Raw genomic sequence first — 20,218 nt, forward strand, 5'->3', positions numbered from 1 at the left:
GATCGGTTTCTGAGGTTTGGGACATGGAATGTAGGGACAATGACAGGGAGATCAGGAGAAGTGGTGGAAGTATTGGTCAGAAGAACATTGGACATATGTTGTGTGCAGGAGACGAGATGGAAGGGAAGTGGTGTGAGAATGGTGAAGGGCAGGCAGGGACAGAAATACAAGTTTGTGTGGCAAGGGTGCCCAGAAGGCATGAATGGTGTTGGTGTCCTGTTTTCTGAGGAGTTTGTAGACAGAGTGGTGAGTGTGACAAGAGTGAGTGAAAGGTTGATGATGGTGAAAATGATGATTGGAAAGCTCTTGGTGAACGTCATCTCGGGATATGCTCCGCAGGTTGGTCGGAGCGATGAAGAGAAGGACAAGTTCTGGTGTGCGATAGAGAAGCTGATGGAAAACGTGAAAGATGAGGAAGTTGTTGTGGTAGGAGGAGACCTAAATGGACATGTGGGAATGAGGTATGGACGGTTTTGAGGGAGTCCATGGGGGTTATGCATATGGTGTGAGAAATGGAGAAGGTGAAAGGATTTTGGAGTTTGCTGATGGAGCTGATTTGTTGATTTGTAATACTCAGTTCCAGAAAGAGGATAATAAGCTTGTTACATACACGTCAGGTGGGTCGACGACAACCGTTGACTACCTGCTGGTGCGTAGGCGAGATAGGGGGCACCTCAGGGACACAAAGGTGATCCCGGGGGAGGAGGCTGTTTCACAGCACCACTTGGTTGTCTGCGACATAAGGGTGAAAGGTGCGAGGAGAGCTCGGTGGGTGAAGTACCAACCGAGAATGAGGTGTGGAGGTTGAAAGAGGTGACAGGTGAGGGAGGCATTAAAAGAGAGGCTGAGTATGGTAGAGGATGATGTGGTTGAGCTTGAAAGTGGTTGGATGTCAATGAAAGATAGTCTGTTGGGAGCCGTTGGTGAGGTATGTGGATGGACAAAAGGACCACCGAGGCACTCGGAAACATGGTGGTGGGATGATGAAGTTGGAAAGACAATTGACGAGAAGAGGAAGAAGTTCAAGGAGCGGCAGAAGGCGAAGGGTATGGTGGCAGAAAAGGCAGAGCATGAAAGTTAGAAGGCTGCAAAGAAAGATGTAGCAAAGGCGCAGGAGGCATGTAGGAAAATGTTCGGAGAACGCTTGGATTTGGAAGAGGTTCAGAGAGCGGTAATCAGGATTGCAAAGGAGATAGCGAAAGAGAGGTGCAATGTGATGGGGGTGAGTTGCTTGAAGGATGAAGTGGGACAAATCGTTGTGGACCCAGATGGAATTAAAGGAAGATGGAAGAGATATATGGAAATACTGTTGAATGCAGATAATGAATGGGACAGCAACATAGAGAGTAACCCAGTTTTAGGACAGGTAGAGAAGATAACTGAGAAGGAAGTTGAGGAAGCGATAAAAGCAATGAAGAGTATAAAAGTGGGAGGGCTGACGGGAGTTGTGGGAGATATGTTGAAGGCAGCGGGAAGTTGGGAGTGTGAAGAGAATGACAGGGATCTGTAATCTGGTGGTGAAAGAAGGCCGCATTCCAGTGGATTGGGAACTGAGTACCCTCGTCGCTCTATACAAGGGGAAATGTGACCCTCTGGACTGTGGCTCGTATAGAGCGATAAAGTTATTAGAGCATGGAATGAACGTATTGGAAAGGGTGTTGGAGAAGAGGATAAGGAAGAAAGTGAAGATAGATGAAATGCAGTTTGGATTTCTGTCAGGAAGAGGAATGACAGATGTGCTTTTTATTGTAAGGCAGTTGCAGGAGAAGTACATGGAGAAGAGGAAAAAGTTGTTTCTTGGGTTTGTTGATCTGGAGAAAACATTCGAAAGGGTTCCACGCGAAGTAGTGACATGGGCATTGAGGAACAGTGGTGAGTTTGAGGTGAAGGTGGGAGTGCATCAGGGGTCGGTACTAAGTCCACTACTATTTGTGCTGGAGGTGCTGGCTCGGAACGTAAAGGAGGGTTTACCATGGGAGTTGTTGTATGCAGATGGTCTGGTGTTGATTGGGGAGAGTATGGATGGACTGAAGGAGAAGATGAAGAGTGGAAGTGTTACGGATTCGGCACTTCCGTGGTGGTGGTTTTCATCCACTTGAAACATTTCTGGTTATGTATTATTATTCTTATTGGGGTTTGAAGGAAACGGCGATTATTGTTGTTAAAAGGTAAGGTTATTGTTGTTAAAAGGCAAAAAGGGTTAATATTTTAAATGAAACAGGAAACCGGATCGAGAACCGGAAGACGACGAGTGAGGGGAGGCAGAAGAAGGCGTGACGAGAAAAGTCGGACAAGACGCGTGTCTTGAAGCTCCGTAGCGAGCATTATCGAACGAAAGCCGCGAGTAACCTTTGAGTCTTTGAAAGGAATTTCCTGCGATAGGTGTTATCGCTGGAGGATTGAGAAACCTGCGTAGTCAGGTATAGGCGTTGAGGGTCGGAAGAATCCCCCGCCAGGTCGCTTCGACTCAAGTAAGAGCCGTCGGCCATTTTTAACCTCACGCGTCGTTCACTGAAAAAGGTTTTGCTCCACGTCAGCTTGTCTCACCCTCCGGTCGTTTGCTGGGGATGTGTGTGTGCAAAAGTGGCGTTTGAAGATTACACTGCGGTTCGCTGATTGAACTGTGAACGTGCACGTCTGGTTCGCGCCTTTGGGATTTCCCTTTTCACCGCCAGTTTGCTATTGGTTTGGACCACGTGACTGCCCACGCTTCGCCTACGCCTCATTACTCGCCTCATCGCCTCTTCGCCTCATCGCCTCCTCACTACTCGCAGGAGGAGATTATCTTTGAGTTATAGAGACATTGGGGAGAGTTCTTTTTCCTTCACTGGGAGCGCAGTGAGTTATCTTACTTTAGCAGATGGTACCATCTTAAGGTATATTGAGTGCACTTTGATTGCTATTGGTTGTACCGTTATTCTTGTGTGTGATTTTTAATACATCTGTTCGTTTATAATCCTTGGTGTGGTTTCACTATCGATTACTGACACAGAATAACATATTTTTCTGCCGTGGCTCCTCTCGGGGTTCGGTGGTATACCGATACCAGGAGGTCGGGGATGAACACGTAACAGAAGGAATGTATGGAGGCAAAAGGTTTGAAGGTGAATATCGGAAAGACGAGGGTGATGGAAAGTGGTAAAGCATGTGGTGAGGTGGAAAGAACTGGGAAGTGGCCGTGTGCTGTGTGCAGGAAGGGTGTCGGAGTGAACTCCATTCAATGTACAATGTGCGCTGAGTGGGTTCATCAAAAATGTAGTGGTTTGAGAGTGTCATTAACCAGTGTGGCAGCTACATTCAAGTGTGAGGTGTGCACAGAGGGAGCTGCAGATGGAGGAAAATGTTCAGTTGGATTTTGGAGATGGCGTGAAGCTGGAAGGTGTGAAAACATTTTGTTACCTAGGAGACATGCTGAATGGAGAAAGTGGATCAGACTCGGCAACGGTTGCTGGAGTGAGATGTGCATGGAAGAAGTTTCGGAAACTGAGTGGCGTGCTGACGAGGAGGGGAGTGTCGTTGAAGCTGAAGGGAAAGGTGTATGCTGCATGTGTGAGAAGTGTTATGATTTATGGGAGCGAGACATGGGTAATGAACGTAGAGCAGCAACGAAGGCTGGAAAGGGTGGAAATGTGAATGGTTCGGTGGATGTGCGGAGTATCGTTGAGAGGGAGGAAGACAAATGATGAATTGCGAAAGATGATGGGAATAGAGCCTGTGATGGATGCTGTGAAGAGAAACGGTTTGAGATGGTTTGGTCATGTGTTGAGGAAGGATGAAAGTGACTGGTTGAGAAGAGTGATGGAAATGAATGTAGAAGGAAGTAGAGGATGGGGAAGACCGAGAAAGACTTGGCTAAAGATGGTCGAAGAAGGAATGCGGGCATGGGGGTTAACAAGGGGTGATGCAGAAAATAGGGCAAAATGGAGAAGATTGTCAAGGGGACCGCAAGGCTAACCCCCGCTCTTGCAGGGGAAATGGCCTTAAAATGCCTGTTGTTGTTCCTCCCACAAGACGTCCATGACTATTTAGTCTCTCCCTGGCTATTGTCTCTTCTGACTTGATAGGCCTGAACCGAGCCTTGTTGGCAGAGTTGCACTTTGCATCAATAACTCAATTTCTCACTGTCAATGAACTGTTCTTACACCTCCCAATGCGAAGGAGTACCTTGGGCTGCGACGTCCTCTCCGCCCACACCTCATGATTGTGTGTTGGACCGTCCTCCAAACTGTGACAACTCCATCTACATCATTCTCTCAGACAACATGGACCAACTTTTAATCACTCATCCCAAATCTCTCTTCCTGATGTGTTTGGCGATTTCAATCGTCACGATGCAACTTGACTGGATGTCGGTACCTCTCTCACCAGCCATGGCACTTCAGCAAAGTACTTCTATGACTCATTAGGACTTGCTCAATCTGTAAACTTCTCCACCTGGATTTCTCCCAATGGCTCCCTTTTGGACTTGGTGATGACAAACTTTCCGGCAAATGTCTCCTACTCTTCGTCTGCTCCAAATGGTTCATCTGATCATATGCATGTGAGAGTCAACATCTCTGGCTATTCTTATATAGCTGCCTCATCACCGTCAAGTCTGGCAGTTCACTCAGGCAGATTGACAGGACTGCAAGCAGCCATCTCACTTCAGGACTGGTCTCCTATATCTATTGTCCCTGATATTAACTTAGCCTTGTAAATCTTCTACAGAAACCTGCTCTTTTATGCTCAGATTAATCCCATGTCACCTTCAGTTATCCTACCCTTCTTCCCGCTCATGGCACACTGAATCCTGTGGTGAGGCAATTGCCCTGAGACAACTTGCCTTCTCTTCCTGGAAAGGAAACCAAACTGAAGGCAATCTCAGATCCTTCCAAAAAGTCTGTAACATGTTGTTTCCACTCTCAGTGGAGCCAGAAAACAACTGTTCAAACTCAATATTGAACTTTCAAACTTGTATCCTCTAAAACCTGGTGTTGCCTTGTTAAGTCTGTCTCTGGTGTATGCTCCCCTTCCACCCCCTTTCCTCTCTTCAAATGGCACCACAACCCACTCTGCTCGTGAGAAGGCCGAATACCTCAATTCTGTATTTGCTTCCAAATGTTGTGCCTCCAACCACTCACTCTCTGTACCCATCATTCCCAATCATACCCAGCTGCTCCAGGTCTCTGTATTTGTTGCACCTGAAAAGGTGTACAAGTTTCTGTCAACTCTGACTCTGTTGCTGGACCAGACAGCATTAGCTCACGTATCCTCCAAAACTGCTCTTGCACATCCTCCATCTGCAGTTTTCACCTATCATTTGCAAAATTTTTGGTAAAAACCCTATCATTTCATCTTCCATATGCTGGAAAATCCGTCAACATCACTGCATTAAATAAAAGGTGCAAAATCCAATCCCATTAATGACAGACCTATCAGCTTACTTCCAATCATCAGCAAGGTCATGGAATCCATCATCGCAGTTGATGTGAAATACTCCCTTTTCTCCAACAGCCTCATCTCAGATCACCAATTTAGTTTCAGACCAGGTCACTCCACCTTGGACATGCTACTTTTTACTCCACAGCAATGGATGGAGGTCCTCAATGCCAGACATGAGAATAGGACATCTCTCAGGGCACATCTTGTTATTTTGATACATCAAGTATCCTGCCAAGCTCTCCAAACTCACACTCACTACCTCTCTCCGAAAGGACCGTCTGGCACCCCCCCCCCCCCTCCTCCCCCAGCTACTTTCTTAATCCTTTTGAGAAGTTCAGTGATTCAAACTCCCGGGTCTCACTATCAGCCATGATCTTTCTTGGGCAAACCACATTTAAACGCTGGCCTCCAAAGCCAGCCACCAACTGGGCATCCTCTATCATACAAAGCCCATCGTTAGCACACCTGAACCCCTATCCACCTAAAGGGCCTTCATCCGCAGCTTGATGGAGTACTGCTCTCCCCTCTGGGTTGGCTCCCTGCCTCACACCTTGCTTAGCGTTACACCGTGAAAACCATGGCCTTCAAGATCATTGAAATCTCCTGTGTTGAAGCTGAGTCTTTGGGTCGATCACTTCACTATTGCAGACAGGTCAGTGGTCTCTGTATTATACCTCCTCCTTTCTGGTCTTGCACCCTCTGCTCTTTCCATGCTTTGTCGCACCCAGGTTTCTGCAGGAGGCACACGGTCCACAATCAACCCCCTTCTGGTGAAACTCACAAAATCCAGAATGACTGCTCACCTCCACTCATTGGTTCGTCTTTTTCCCACCTATATAATCAAGTTCCACATCTTCTTCAATCTCATTCTTACCTCCAGGTCTTCAAGACAGCTGTTCACCACCAACTCAGATCATCCTCCATCCAAGACCATGATCTTTTCTACCTCTATTAACTCCCGCCCTGCCACGAGCCCACCTCCATTCCAAAATTCCAGTTGTTACTTCCTGAAAGTTTTCTTCCGTATCCATGTTGTCTGCCCCATGCATCCTCCCCTGCCACGCTTTTCCTCCCCACCGAAACATTGTCCACTCTCCCTCTATGTTATCCTTCAACCCTGCTGTTGACGTTTCTCCCCTCTTTTTACTGTTCCTTTTGTTCTGTTACATATTGATCCATTATATATTCCAACAAGGCAGACATCCTAACACTAAATCCTATTCAACTCGAAAACTTGTAAAATGGGAGAGATGTTGGCTACCGGCCGATTACATTCTGAAAATACTGTTCTTGCTTTACGAGCTGTGTTGGCAGTACCATCTAGCGATAACCATCATCCACGAAGACAGAAATTGAATGAATTTTGCTTCTACGAGTCGCACTAAAATAATCCATGAAAACTTCCATCCAGGCAGATGCGGGAGCTCGAAGGCCAACAGACAAAACAATCAATGGAAGAGGGACGATCCATCTCGCTGGACAAAAGCATCAAGAACAAGGCCGAGAGAGACAGGCCAGTTTCTACAAAAAAAAAATACAACCGCCATTTCCCCCCCCCCAATCGCTCGACTGCAAGACTAACACTCCTTCTTATTGCCCACCTCCTCCTTTCCTTTTAGACGGCTGCGGGAACTGACGGGCAGCAACAGCAAAAGATTTGGAGAAGAACGTCGGAGGGTAAGCAAGTTGGCATGTTCAAATGGACCATTCACTTGTGCCTCGTCTTCCTCGAAGCACTTGCTCACACATAACGCACGTCACATCCTCACAATGAATTAATGCTGTTGCGCAAATTAACTTTGTGGTCGAAATTGCATTCGAAAGCAATAACTCCAGGAATGAGGGTGCAGTCCCAACATATTTGGTCAGGAATTTGATGAACTCTTTCACATCCCAGTGGAATGTTAAAATTAATTTTCCACGGTAGGGTTTTTGAGTGATGTTGCGGACATGTTTTTATTATTTGCCTATGTGCCCTATTCCGTCCCCTGAACAAGCTAAGGCAACGTCAGGCGGCGGAGACCGAGCGAATGACCGCCGCACAGCGCGAGCAATTGGGTTCCCTTGCACAGGTAAACTGTTAAATGTCATGAGCAAGTGTATGCATTTATGAAATGCAAGGATTTTCAACAACCTGTATAAAATGTATTTTTGAAACGTATGGAGCGCGTGCACACAACATGGAATGTCGAGGCTCATGGAGGATCGTGCACACTCACAATTTTTTATGGTACAGTGCTGAGGCTCGTGGATCAGCAAGGATACAGAATGGATCAGGACGGTACACAACAAAAGGAAGGAGAGGAGGTGGAGGAAACGCCAACAGCAAGATTGAGGGACAAAATAGAGGGGAGCTGGAGAAATTATAGTCTTCATAGTGTCAAGCTCAGAAAGGTGTATGGGCAGGGCCCCAGCCCATAGGGGAGCCAAATTGTCTACACTTGCATAAGAAAGTCTGCTGCAAAATGAAGCACATTCTGATGGTTTCAACCTGCCTATCTATTACAGGTAGCTTCCGATAAATAATCAGCCACCAGGATCCAGTACTCTGTTGCAATGATGGCCACTTTGTGGCTGTAATTAGTCATTAGGTTATTACAGTGGCTCTGGGAGTTTAATTTTTCAATATCTTACATTAACACAAACCATTACCAGATTCCAGGAACATTCGTATTTATACATTTCAACAATAACGAGAAAGAATCTGAAAATGCAAAGCCCGTCCGCGTCCATTTGCATTCTGACGTCTTCTTCTTCTTTGGTATGCTCAAAATCACGAAACCACTTTTAAAAAAGAAATACAAAATGAAAATTTATGATTTCATGCAGCCTTGACCTTTGAGCCTTAGATCTTAAAAAAAAAATCAGCTTCTAGCTTTTGATTGGTGAACCAATTCAGTGATCCAATGTGCAAATTTTTAAATTTCAGGTCAATCGGATGAAAATTGACAATTTTATGTGACGCTCACCTTTGACCTTTTGACCAAATTATTAATTTTCCTTCTCTATAGTCTCATAATCAAGCTTTGTTGTAAATTTGATGACAAAATTCAAATGGTAAATTTACATTTCACGTCAACTGGATGAAAATTGATGATTTTATGTGATGTTGACCTTTAACCTTTTGACAAAATTATTAATTTGTCTTCTCCATATTATCATAAGAAAGTTCTGTTCAAAATTTGATGACAAAATTCAAATGGTAAATTGTAATTTCAGGTCAATTTCCCCCATTCCCCTTCCTCACGACTTCCCCACTCCATCTGCTCATGACACCCCCACTCCAACTCCTCGTGACTCCCCCACTCAACCTCATGACTCCCCCACTCCACCTCCTCACGACTCCCCCACTCCACCTCCTCACGACTCCCCCACTCCACCTCCTCACGACTCCCCCACTCCACCTCCTCACGACTCCCCCACTCCACCTCCTCACGACCCCCCACTACACCTCCTCACGACTCCCCCACTACACCTGCTCACAACTCTGCTCACTCCACCTCCTCACGACTCCCCCACTCCACCTCCTCACGACTCCCCCACTCCACCTCTTCATGACTCCCCCACTCCACCTCCTTACGACTCCCCCACTCCACCTCCTCACAACTCTCCCCACTCCACCTCCTCACGACTCCCCCACTCCACCTCCTCACCACTCCACCTCCTCACGACTCCCCCACTCCACCTCCTCATGACTCCCCCACTCCACCTCCTCATGACTCCCCTACTCCACCTCCTCACGACTCCACCACTCCACCTCCTCACGACTCCCCCACTCCACCTCCTCACGACTCTGCCACTCCACCTCCTCACGACTCCCCCACTCCACCTCCTCACGACTCCCCCACTCCACCTCTTCACGACTCCCCCACTCCACCTCCTCACAATCTCCCCACTCCACCTCCTCATTATTCCGCTCACTCCCCCTCCTCACGACTCCCCTCACTATTCCCCTCACTGTTCGCCCATGCTCCCTCCTCACAGCTCCCCCACTTCACCTCCTCACAATTCCCCCACTCCACCTCCTCACTATTCCCCCAACCCCCTCACTATTCCCCCAGTCCCCTCACTATATCCCCCACTCCCCTCACTATTCCCCCACTCCCCTCACTATTCCCCCACTCCCCTCACTATTCCCCCACTGCCGTACTATCTCTCCTGTTTTAGAGATCAGAGATCACTCACCATCCTGTTTTAATGTTATCACGTTAGTCCCCAAAGTATACATAATAAATACATGCCCCTCAATCTATATTATGCATATTTCGTACCTAGTATGTGATTAGAAATTTTACTTTGTTTATCATTTGTCGTTTGAGTTGCCCTCTATAGCTTGATTTAACTTGAACTCAGCATGCAGGTTCCCTCCATGTTGTTTGTGCAATAAAATAAAAACAAACGATAAATCAATCAAATGAGCGGAGAGAGAGAATGTCACCTGTACATCCCACCTTGTCTGCAGGAAATGAAACGCCTCGAACCCGCTGCTGCTGATCCTTTCGACTAACTTGGGGTCTCTCATGGCTTCATGGGGTCCACAGCAGGGGATCACCGCATCATTCCTTTATGACAATCAAAACACTCACACAAAGATCCAAGGTCCCCATCCTGGAAGATCATGCACTTGTCAAAAGTCGCAACACGTCCGAATTGCACGACGACAACAACGTTGTAGATTTTGTGAACGAATGTTAGAAACAATTCCTCTTCAAGTTAAACTCACAAGTGTGGTCCACCCTCACCCTACAGCGGGTCTTGTCGGGAAAGGTAAATGTAAGTTACCACTTTTTTATGTCCTGTGGAAAATATTTTAAGGATTGCGATACATACGTACCCACCATTACAACTACGACTACGTTTGGTCCTTTTGCTCTGACAAAAGGCGAACGCTTCGAACATCAGCCACACCGTACTTACCAGGTTAAAATCCTCATCGACACTCACTTCATCAAATCCATCCTTTCTGGAATTGGGCCGTGCTCTTGACTTCATGAAAAAAAAGGTTTATCCTCAAACACCCTCTACCTTCTTTCTACCTTTCACCTCCCTGTTAATGGCATACCTTTCCACATCCCAGGTATAAATAAGTGAATTTGATGTTCGACGGTTGTGCCTCAGGGTGGGGAAGTTAATGCCCAGGGGCAGGGTAAGTTAGTGCTTAAGGGGCAGAGTAAGTTAATGCCCAGGGGCAGGGTAAGTTAATGCCCAATGGCAGGGTAAGTTCTCTAGCTTGGGCAGGGTAAGTTAATGCCTAAGAGTGGGGTAAGTTAATGCCTATGGGTGGGGTAAGTTAGTACCTAAGGGTGGGGTAAGTTAGTGCCTAAGGGTGGGGGTAAGTTCGTGCCTAAGGGTGGGGTAAGTTAGTGCATAATGGCGGGGTAAGTTAGTGCATATGGCCAGGGTAAGTTCTCTCGCTTGGGCAGGGTAAGTTAATGCCTAAGAGTGGGGTAAGTTAATGCCTATGGGTGGGGTAAGTTAGTACCTAAGGGTGGGGTAAGTTAGTACCTAAGGGTGGGGTAAGTTAGTGCATAATGGCGGTGTAAGTTAGTGCATATGGCCAGGGTAAGTTCGTGCATAAGGCCGGGGTACGTTGGGGCTGAAGGGCAGGGTAAGCTCATGCCTAAGGGCAGGGTAAGCTCATGCCTAAGGGCAGGGTAAGTTCTCTCACCTGGGCATGGTAAGTTAATGGTTTTGTAGAGGAATACTTTTGAGAAAAACTTCGTTCAAAGGTGTCACATACATACAGGTGCCTGGAACGAGGAAGGGAAAGGGATGCCATTCGGCCGCCTTTGAGGAGTGTTGTGGGAAACGCTCATTTGACAATATAATCTACAAATCAACGTGGACATATCGTTTGTAAACAACATGGATGACTATGACGATATATACATATACCTATATATAAAATGTACTTTTGTTACGCATCAAGACTACTGAACTGTATTCGAGTCGTGAAGAATTTAAAGCACTACCAACTAGCACAGAGTCCTCCTCACCTGGGACCAGGTTTGTCTCCAACAGGACCAAAATCCATTTTCATGCCATCACAAGGAATGAATTATAAAGAAACAGCTGAAAACAAAGCCGATATGATTTAGAAGAGAAACTATTTATACAAATTTTTATTCACATTTGTCCGTTTTGCCATTTTTGTCGACGTGAAGAAGAACGTTTTGTACATTTTACGCTATAACCTCCCCAGATGAGCAACTTGATGATTTTAAAACAAAATGGCTCGAGCCAAACCGACCACAGCACTAAAGGGAGTGAAACAATCTTGTTTATTTACGTTGAGCCCCATTCCTCCATAAGTGTACAAATTCAAGATTGTAAATAATTTGTGGGTTTTTTTTAATGAGAGCAAGGAAATGCCGACACACACTTTAAGCTTGTGACCAAGTGACGGTTTGTGTACAAGCATAACAAATGTAACCGAATATGATAAATATTTAACCCTGAGAGATGAGAACACTGTTTGTGTAACATTTTGTGTGCATGCATGTCACTTTACTTTACACGAGCAGAGATCTCCCCCCCCCTAATCCCCCAGAATAAGTGCATTATATGAATAAATTAATAGGTGCGTTGTTCTGCCCAAGTGGTATTACAGCTGTGGATGCTTTTTGTTGAGACTCCCAGAAGAGCAAATAAAGCTGGCCCAGGGTATAAAAAGTACCGCCTCCTCTTCCTCTGGCATATGCAGCACGAGGCTGCGGGGTAGCATCATTGGCCGAGGGCACTGCTGTGCTGCTGATGGTGCCCCCTTTAGGGTAGAGTAGGAATTTGGAATTTGTTCATGGTACCAGCAGTGGATCACCTGCTATTCGTGAAGGGCTTGAACGCCCACCAACCAACGCCGAAGGACGGAACGCCAGTTTAGCATCCGTCTGAGGGACGGCACACACATCGACGAATCGATCACACTTCCTGTGAAACACTGGGACGACGGTTTATAGGTTGGTCAGGAATTAGTCAGGTTCACTATGTTTTTTCGTTCAAAATCATGGTACATTAGCAAACCTATACATTTTTGGAAACGTTATTACATGGAAAATCTGAAAATCAATGTTTACATTTGCGGTGTTTACATTTGCGGATTTTCAAAATGGCTGCCATAAAAATACATATTTTGCTCTATTTCTGCCTCTAATTACCCTAAAAACTTAAAAAAATATACTAAGCCTATGTTTTCAGGTACAAGGAATCCATTGGTGACATAATCAGACTTCTGACTGTAACAGTTCTTTCTTTTTTCAGGAAATATGCATCCAGGGAGCAGCCATTGATACAAAAAAAATTCCGTTAATATATTTATTTTACATTATTATTGTGACACATTTTGATGTTATTTTGAATTCCACACACCTATTTTGAATTCTTGTGACACATTTTTATGTTATTAACTGCCTGTACAAAATGATAACATGTATTTGATAATGCAACTTATCGCGAATATAAAGACATTATTTTGCAATTCAAAACCTTTGATTCGTGTCTTACCATTCTCCATAGCACTAATTTGATACTTTCATTGGATTCCTTGTCCCTGAAAATATAGGTTTAGTATATTTTTAAAAGTTTTTAGGGTAATTAGAGGCAGAAATAGAACAAAATATGTATTTTACAGTGGCCATTTTGAAAATCCGCAAATGTAAACACCGCAAATGTATACATTGATTTTCAGATTCCTTATGCTATAACCTTTCCAAAAATGTATAGGTTTGCTAATCTACCATGATTTTGAACGAAATATAATTTATTGACATAGTGAACCTGACTAAATCGAGCACAGGCGAGACGGCCTAGAGGTGAGTGTGTGTACCTCCAGGCAATCCTGCCAGCCCCAGCAGTAGCACTGCACAGGTCTGCAACTCCATTGTCTTGGCATTTAACTTTCAGCAAAGGTGGGACAAACCAAAAAGAAAATAAACATACGTCACCCACAGGGTGAACCGTATCTTGCCATTTGACCTTGACCTTTGACCTTGACCTTAATAATTTCGTATGGTGAATAGTATGTCTTCATGACCAACGCACATGAAATATTGAAAGATTTTGATGAGAACTGAGGAAATAATTTTTTCATGAAAATTCCGTTTTTTCGTCATGACGTCATCAAATGACGTCATAGCGTCAAACTGTTTACAGATCTGGGAAGCACTCATCAAGGGCATTCATATGAGGTATTACTCGATATGGTACCTACGATTTCAAAATTTGACCTTGGGGTCAATAATTTTCGACCTCCAGCGCTAACCATGAAGGTCAAGGCCGATCGCCACCAAAAACTAATCAGCTGAGCGCCGGACCATATACTAGATTCCCATGAAGTTTGGAGACGATCCGATCAAAGTTACTCAAACAATTAGTGTTTCGTCGACCTCCATGATTGGCCGCAAAGTGACCTTGACCTTTGACCTTGACCTTCATAATTTTGTGTGCTAAAGGGTATCTCTAAAAGACTCTGATATGCGAACTTACAAGAGTTTCCAAAGGGAACTGTGCTCTACAGAGTGACCTAAACAATGCGAACTAAAGCAATACAATATACATGAAAAGTGCAGTTTTTTCGTCATAACGCCGTCAAATGACGTCACATTGTCAAACTAGTTATATGTTTGGAAAGCACTCAACAAGGGCTTCAATTTGAGGTACTACTCGATATGGTAACTGAAACTTGAAAATTTTACCTTTTGGTCAAAATTGAATGACCTTCAAAATGACCTTGAAGGTCAAGGCCGATCGACACCAAAAACTAATCAACTGAGCGCCATACCACACTCTATATACCCACCAAGTTTGGAGATCATAAGATCAAAGTTACTCAAAAAATAAGGGTTTCGTAATTTGACCTTGGGGTCAATAATTTTCGACCTCCAGCGCTAACCATGAAGGTCAAGGCCGATCGCCACCAAAAACTAATCAGCTGAGCGCCGGACCATATACTAGATTCCCATGAAGTTTGGAGACGATCCGATCAAAGTTACTCAAAAAATAAGGGTTTCGTTGACCTCCATGATTGACCGCAAAGTGACCTTGACCTTTGACCTTGACCTTCAAAATTTTATGTGCTGAAGGGTATCTCTATAGGACTCTGATATGCGAAGTTACAGGAGTTTCCAATAATAACTGTGGTCTACAGAGTGATCTAAACGTGAAAAAAAAATGATTAACCACAAACAAAAAAACAAAAAAACAAAAAAATGAACATATGTCACCCACAAGGTGAACCGTATCTTGCCAAGTGACCTTGACCTTTGACCTTGACCTTAATAATTTCGTATGGTGAATAGTATGTCTTCATGACCAACGCACATGAAATATTGAAAGATTTTGATGAGAACTGAGGAAATAATTTTTTCATGAAAATTCCGTTTTTTCGTCATGACGTCATCAAATGACGTCATAGCGTCAAACTGTTTACAGATCTGGGAAGCACTCATCAAGGGCATTCATATGAGGTATTACTCGATATGGTACCTACGATTTCAAAATTTGACCTTGGGGTCAATAATTTTCGACCTCCAGCGCTAACCATGAAGGTCAAGGCCGATCGCCACCAAAAAATAATCAGCTGAGCGCCGGACCATATACTAGATTCCCATGAAGTTTGGAGACGATCCGATCAAAGTTACTCAAAAAATAAGGGTTTCAACATTTGACCTTGGGGTCAATAATTTTCGACCTCCAGCGCTAACCATGAAGGTCAAGGCCGATCGCCACCAAAAACTAATCAGCTGAGCGCCGGACCATATACTAGATTCCCATGAAGTTTGGAGACGATCCGATCAAAGTTACTCAAAAAATAAGGGTTTCGTCGACCTCCATGATTGACCACAAAGTGACCTTGACCTTTGACCTTGACCTTCAACATTTTGTGTGCTGAAGGGTATCTCTATAGGACTCTGATATGCGAAGTTACATGCGAAGATATGGTACCTACGATTTCAACATTTGACCTTGGGGTCAATAATTTTCGACCTCCAGCGCTAACCATGAAGGTCAAGGCCGATCGCCACCAAAAACTAATCAGCTGAGCGCCGGACCATATACTAGATTCCCATGAAGTTTGGAGACGATCCGATCAAAGTTACTCAAAAAATAAGGGTTTCAACATTTGACCTTGGGGTCAATAATTTTCGACCTCCAGCGCTAACCATGAAGGTCAAGGCCGATCGCCACCAAAAACTAATCAGCTGAGCGCCGGACCATATACTAGATTCCCATGAAGTTTGGAGACGATCCGGTCAAAGTTACTCAAAAAATAAGGGTTTCGTCGACCTCCATGATTGACCACAAAGTGACCTTGACCTTTGACCTTGACCTTCAAAATTTTGTGTGCTGAAGGGTATCTCTATAGGACTCTGATATGCGAAGTTACAGGAGTTTCCAATAATAACTGTGGTCTACAGAGTGATCTAAACGTGAAAAAAAATGATTAACCACAAACAAAAAAACAAAAAAACAAACAAAAAAACAAACATACAAGCTGACTAATACATCTTGCAAAAACTTCGTTTTGGCAAGATAAAAACAAACATACAAGCTGACTAATACATCTTGCAAAAACTTCGTTTTGGCAAGATAATAAATGAACATATGTCACCCACAGGGTGAACCGTATCTTGCCAAAATGTGAACATGAGTGACTTGCTTCAGGTCACACTGAGGTGAACAGAACTGCTATCCACGAGAAGCGACTCTTTGAGGAATGTCTGCCCACGAGATATTCCGATGATAATCGTTCTAGAGAGTGACCTTGAAAAATACGTGTTTGCCTTATAACGTCACCAAATGACGTCATTTATATAATGTCTAAAGCGACCGCAAAGTGACCTTGACCTTTGACCTTGACCTTAATAATTTCGTATGGTGAATAGTATGTCTTCATGACCAACGCACATGAAATATTGAAAGATTTTGATGAGAACTGAGGAAATAATTTTTTCATGAAAATTCCGTTTTTTCGTCATGACGTCATCAAATGACGTCATAGCGTCAAACTGTTTACAGATCTGGGAAGCACTCATCAAGGGCATTCATATGAGGTATTACTCGATATGGTACCTACGATTTCAAAATTTGACCTTGGGGTCAATAATTTTCGACCTCCAGCGCTAACCATGAAGGTCAAGGCCGATCGCCACCAAAAAATAATCAGCTGAGCGCCGGACCATATACTAGATTCCCATGAAGTTTGGAGACGATCCGATCAAAGTTACTCAAAAAATAAGGATTTCAACATTTGACCTTGGGGTCAATAATTTTCGACCTCCAGCGCTAACCATGAAGGTCAAGGCCGATCGCCACCAAAAACTAATCAGCTGAGCGCCGGACCATATACTAGATTCCCATGAAGTTTGGAGACGATCCGATCAAAGTTACTCAAAAAATAAGGGTTTCGTCGACCTCCATGATTGACCACAAAGTGACCTTGACCTTTGACCTTGACCTTCAAAATTTTGTGTGCTGAAGGGTATCTCTATAGGACTCTGATATGCGAAGTTATATGCGAAGATATGGTACCTACGATTTCAACATTTGACCTTGGGGTCAATAATTTTCGACCTCCAGCGCTAACCATGAAGGTCAAGGCCGATCGCCACCAAAAACTAATCAGCTGAGCGCCGGACCATATACTAGATTCCCATGAAGTTTGGAGACGATCCGATCAAAGTTACTCAAAAAATAAGGGTTTCAACATTTGACCTTGGGGTCAATAATTTTCGACCTCCAGCGCTAACCATGAAGGTCAAGGCCGATCGCCACCAAAAACTAATCAGCTGAGCGCCGGACCATATACTAGATTCCCATGAAGTTTGGAGACGATCCGATCAAAGTTACTCAAAAAATAAGGGTTTCGTCGACCTCCATGATTGACCACAAAGTGACCTTGACCTTTGACCTTGACCTTCAAAATTTTGTGTGCTGAAGGGTATCTCTATAGGACTCTGATATGCGAAGTTACAGGAGTTTCCAATAATAACTGTGGTCTACAGAGTGATCTAAACGTGAAAAAAAATGATTAACCACAAACAAAAAAACAAACAAAAAAATAAACATATGTCACCCACAGGGTGAACCGTATCTTGCCAAGTGACCTTGACCTTTGACCTTGACCTTCATAATTTTGTGTGCTAAAGGGTATCTCTAAAAGACTCTGATATGCGAACTTACAAGAGTTTCCAAAGGGAACTGTGCTCTACAGAGTGACCTAAACAATGCGAACTAAAGCAATACAATATACATGAAAAGTGCAGTTTTTTCGTCATAACGCCGTCAAATGACGTCACATTGTCAAACTAGTTATATGTTTGGAAAGCACTCAACAAGGGCTTCAATTTGAGGTACTACTCGATATGGTAACTGAAACTTGAAAATTTTACCTTTTGGTCAAAATTGAATGACCTTCAAAATGACCTTGAAGGTCAAGGCCGATCGACACCAAAAACTAATCAGCTGAGCGCCATACCACACCCTATATACCCACCAAGTTTGGAGATCATAAGATCAAAGTTACTCAAAAAATAAGGGTTTCGTTGACCTCCATGATTGACCCAATTGAATGACCTTCAAAATGACCTTGAAGGTCAAGGCCGATCGACACCAAAAACTAATCAGCTGAGCGCCATACCACACCCTATATACCCACCAAGTTTGGAGATCATAAGATCAAAGTTACTCAAAAAATAATGGTTTCGTTGACCTCCATGATTGACCGCAAAGTGACCTTGACCTTCAAAATTTTGTGTGCTGAAGGGTATCTCTATAGGACTCTGATATGCGAAGTTACAGGAGTTTCCAATAATAACTGTGGTAAATATGGTAACTGAAACTTGAAAATTTTACCTTTTGGTCAAAATTGAATGACCTTCAAAATGACCTTGAAGGTCAAGGCCGATCGACACCAAAAACTAATCAGCTGAGCGCCATACCACACCCTATATACCCACCAAGTTTGGAGATCATAAGATCAAAGTTACTCAAAAAATAAGGGTTTCGTTGACCTCCATGATTGACCCAATTGAATGACCTTCAAAATGACCTTGAAGGTCAAGGCCGATCGCCACCAAAAACTAATCAGCTGAGCGCCGGACCATATACTAGATTCCCATGAAGTTTGGAGACGATCCGATCAAAGTTACTCAAAAAATAAGGGTTTCGTTGACCTCCATGATTGACCGCAAAGTGACCTTGACCTTTGACCTTGACCTTCAAAATTTTGTGTGCTGAAGGGTATCTCTATAGGACTCTGATATGCGAAGTTACAGGAGTTTCCAATAATAACTGTGGTCTACAGAGTGATCTAAACGTGAAAAAAAAATGATTAACCACAAACAAAAAAACAAACAAACAAACAAACATACAAGCTGACTGATACATCTAGCAAAAACTTCGTTTTGGCAAGATAACAAACATACAAGCTGACTAATACATCTTGCAAAAACTTCGTTTTGGCAAGATAATTATGTCACCCACAGGGTGAACCGTATCTTGCCAAAATGTGAAAATTCCGTTTTTTCGTCATGACGTCATCAAATGACGTCATAGCGTCAAACTGTTTACAGATCTGGGAAGCACTCATCAAGGGCATTCATATGAGGTATTACTCGATATGGTACCTACGATTTCAAAATTTGACCTTGGGGTCAATAATTTTCGACCTCCAGCGCTAACCATGAAGGTCAAGGCCGATCGCCACCAAAAACTAATCAGCTGAGCGCCGGACCATATACTAGATTCCCATGAAGTTTGGAGACGATCCGATCAAAGTTACTCAAAAAATTAGTGTTTCGTCGACCTCCATGATTGACCACAAAGTGACCTTGACCTTTGACCTTGACCTTCAAAATTTTGTGTGCTGAAGGGTATCTCTATAGGACTCTGATATGCGAAGTTACAGGAGTTTCCAATAATAACTGTGGTCTACAGAGTGATCTAAACGTGAAAAAAAATGATTAACCACAAACAAAAAAACAAACAAACATACAAGCTGACTAATACATCTTGCAAAAACTTCGTTTTGGCAAGATAACAAACAAACAAACATACAAGCTGACTGATACATCTTGCAAAAACTTCGTTTTGGCAAGATAAAAAGGCCCCACACCAACAAGTCTTAACTTTTTGCTTCAATTCACAAAAGCCTCATCAGATAACTGTGCTCCATATATCGAGTCTGCTATAATATTTATGGCATCTCACTGGGCATTCGTCCTAGTCATCCTAAGCAAGATGGCTGTGGGTGCGCTCACCGCAACAGATGCCGAAATGCCAGTTTGCTTTTCATGGTGGATAACAGGTGCAAGAGGCAAATATCTCCCACTTCTGATTTAATTTTAAGAATAATGGTGCTTTGGGAATGAAGATCGTGCACTAAATATGTGAGAAGGTAATTGTATCGAGTGTAAGTGTGTCTGGCATGTTTTTTGTGGAGCTCCACTGGAGCTTCCTGATGTGATACAGCAAAATGATCACCATGATCTCCTGAGTTGATTGGGCGAATTACCGACAAATAATCCGGAAGAAATCCAATGTTTCTAAACGCGAGCCATGTTAAAGTGTATAGAGCAGCTTAATCGGTCCTTCCAAGGCATGGCATTCTAATTACAAAATAACAAAAACAATGATATTGTAGCGACCCATGGGTCCCCCAAAGCTCGAGACCAGCAACAGAATCTCCTGGCCCAAGCCGGTGACATAACAGGCGGCCAAACCGCGGCGCCGAGGTTATAATCCTTTGCACCTGTCGGTCACATGACCACCAAAGCGTGCCTCGCCTGAGAGGCGGGGCTTT

The 20,218-nt window shown here is 43.9% G+C and overlaps 1 protein-coding gene across 3 annotated transcripts in view; it reads left to right on the top strand.

Annotated features, from left to right (window-relative positions):
- The window catches only part of LOC137426586 (1-phosphatidylinositol 4,5-bisphosphate phosphodiesterase beta-4), a 305,980-nt gene extending 293,887 nt beyond the window's left edge, over nucleotides 1–12,093 (top strand). For 2 of the 3 annotated variants that reach the window (XM_068115242.2, XM_068115243.2), the window contains exons 33-36: nucleotides 6,833–6,934; nucleotides 7,041–7,098; nucleotides 7,419–7,493; nucleotides 9,884–12,093. In XM_068115242.2, the coding sequence (XP_067971343.2) occupies nucleotides 6,833–6,934; nucleotides 7,041–7,098; nucleotides 7,419–7,493; nucleotides 9,884–9,928 (280 nt within the window). In that variant the 3' untranslated portion in view covers nucleotides 9,929–12,093. The remainder of the gene's footprint in view (nucleotides 1–6,832; nucleotides 6,935–7,040; nucleotides 7,099–7,418; nucleotides 7,494–9,883) is intronic. The other variant, XR_013623650.1, reaches the window with a different exon arrangement.
- The last annotated feature ends 8,125 nt before the right edge of the window (nucleotides 12,094–20,218 follow it).

The sequence above is a fragment of the Myxine glutinosa genome, chromosome 5 (genome assembly GCF_964187855.1).
Source record: "Myxine glutinosa chromosome 5, kmMyxGlut1.1, whole genome shotgun sequence".
Classification (NCBI taxonomy): domain Eukaryota; kingdom Metazoa; phylum Chordata; class Myxini; order Myxiniformes; family Myxinidae; genus Myxine; species Myxine glutinosa.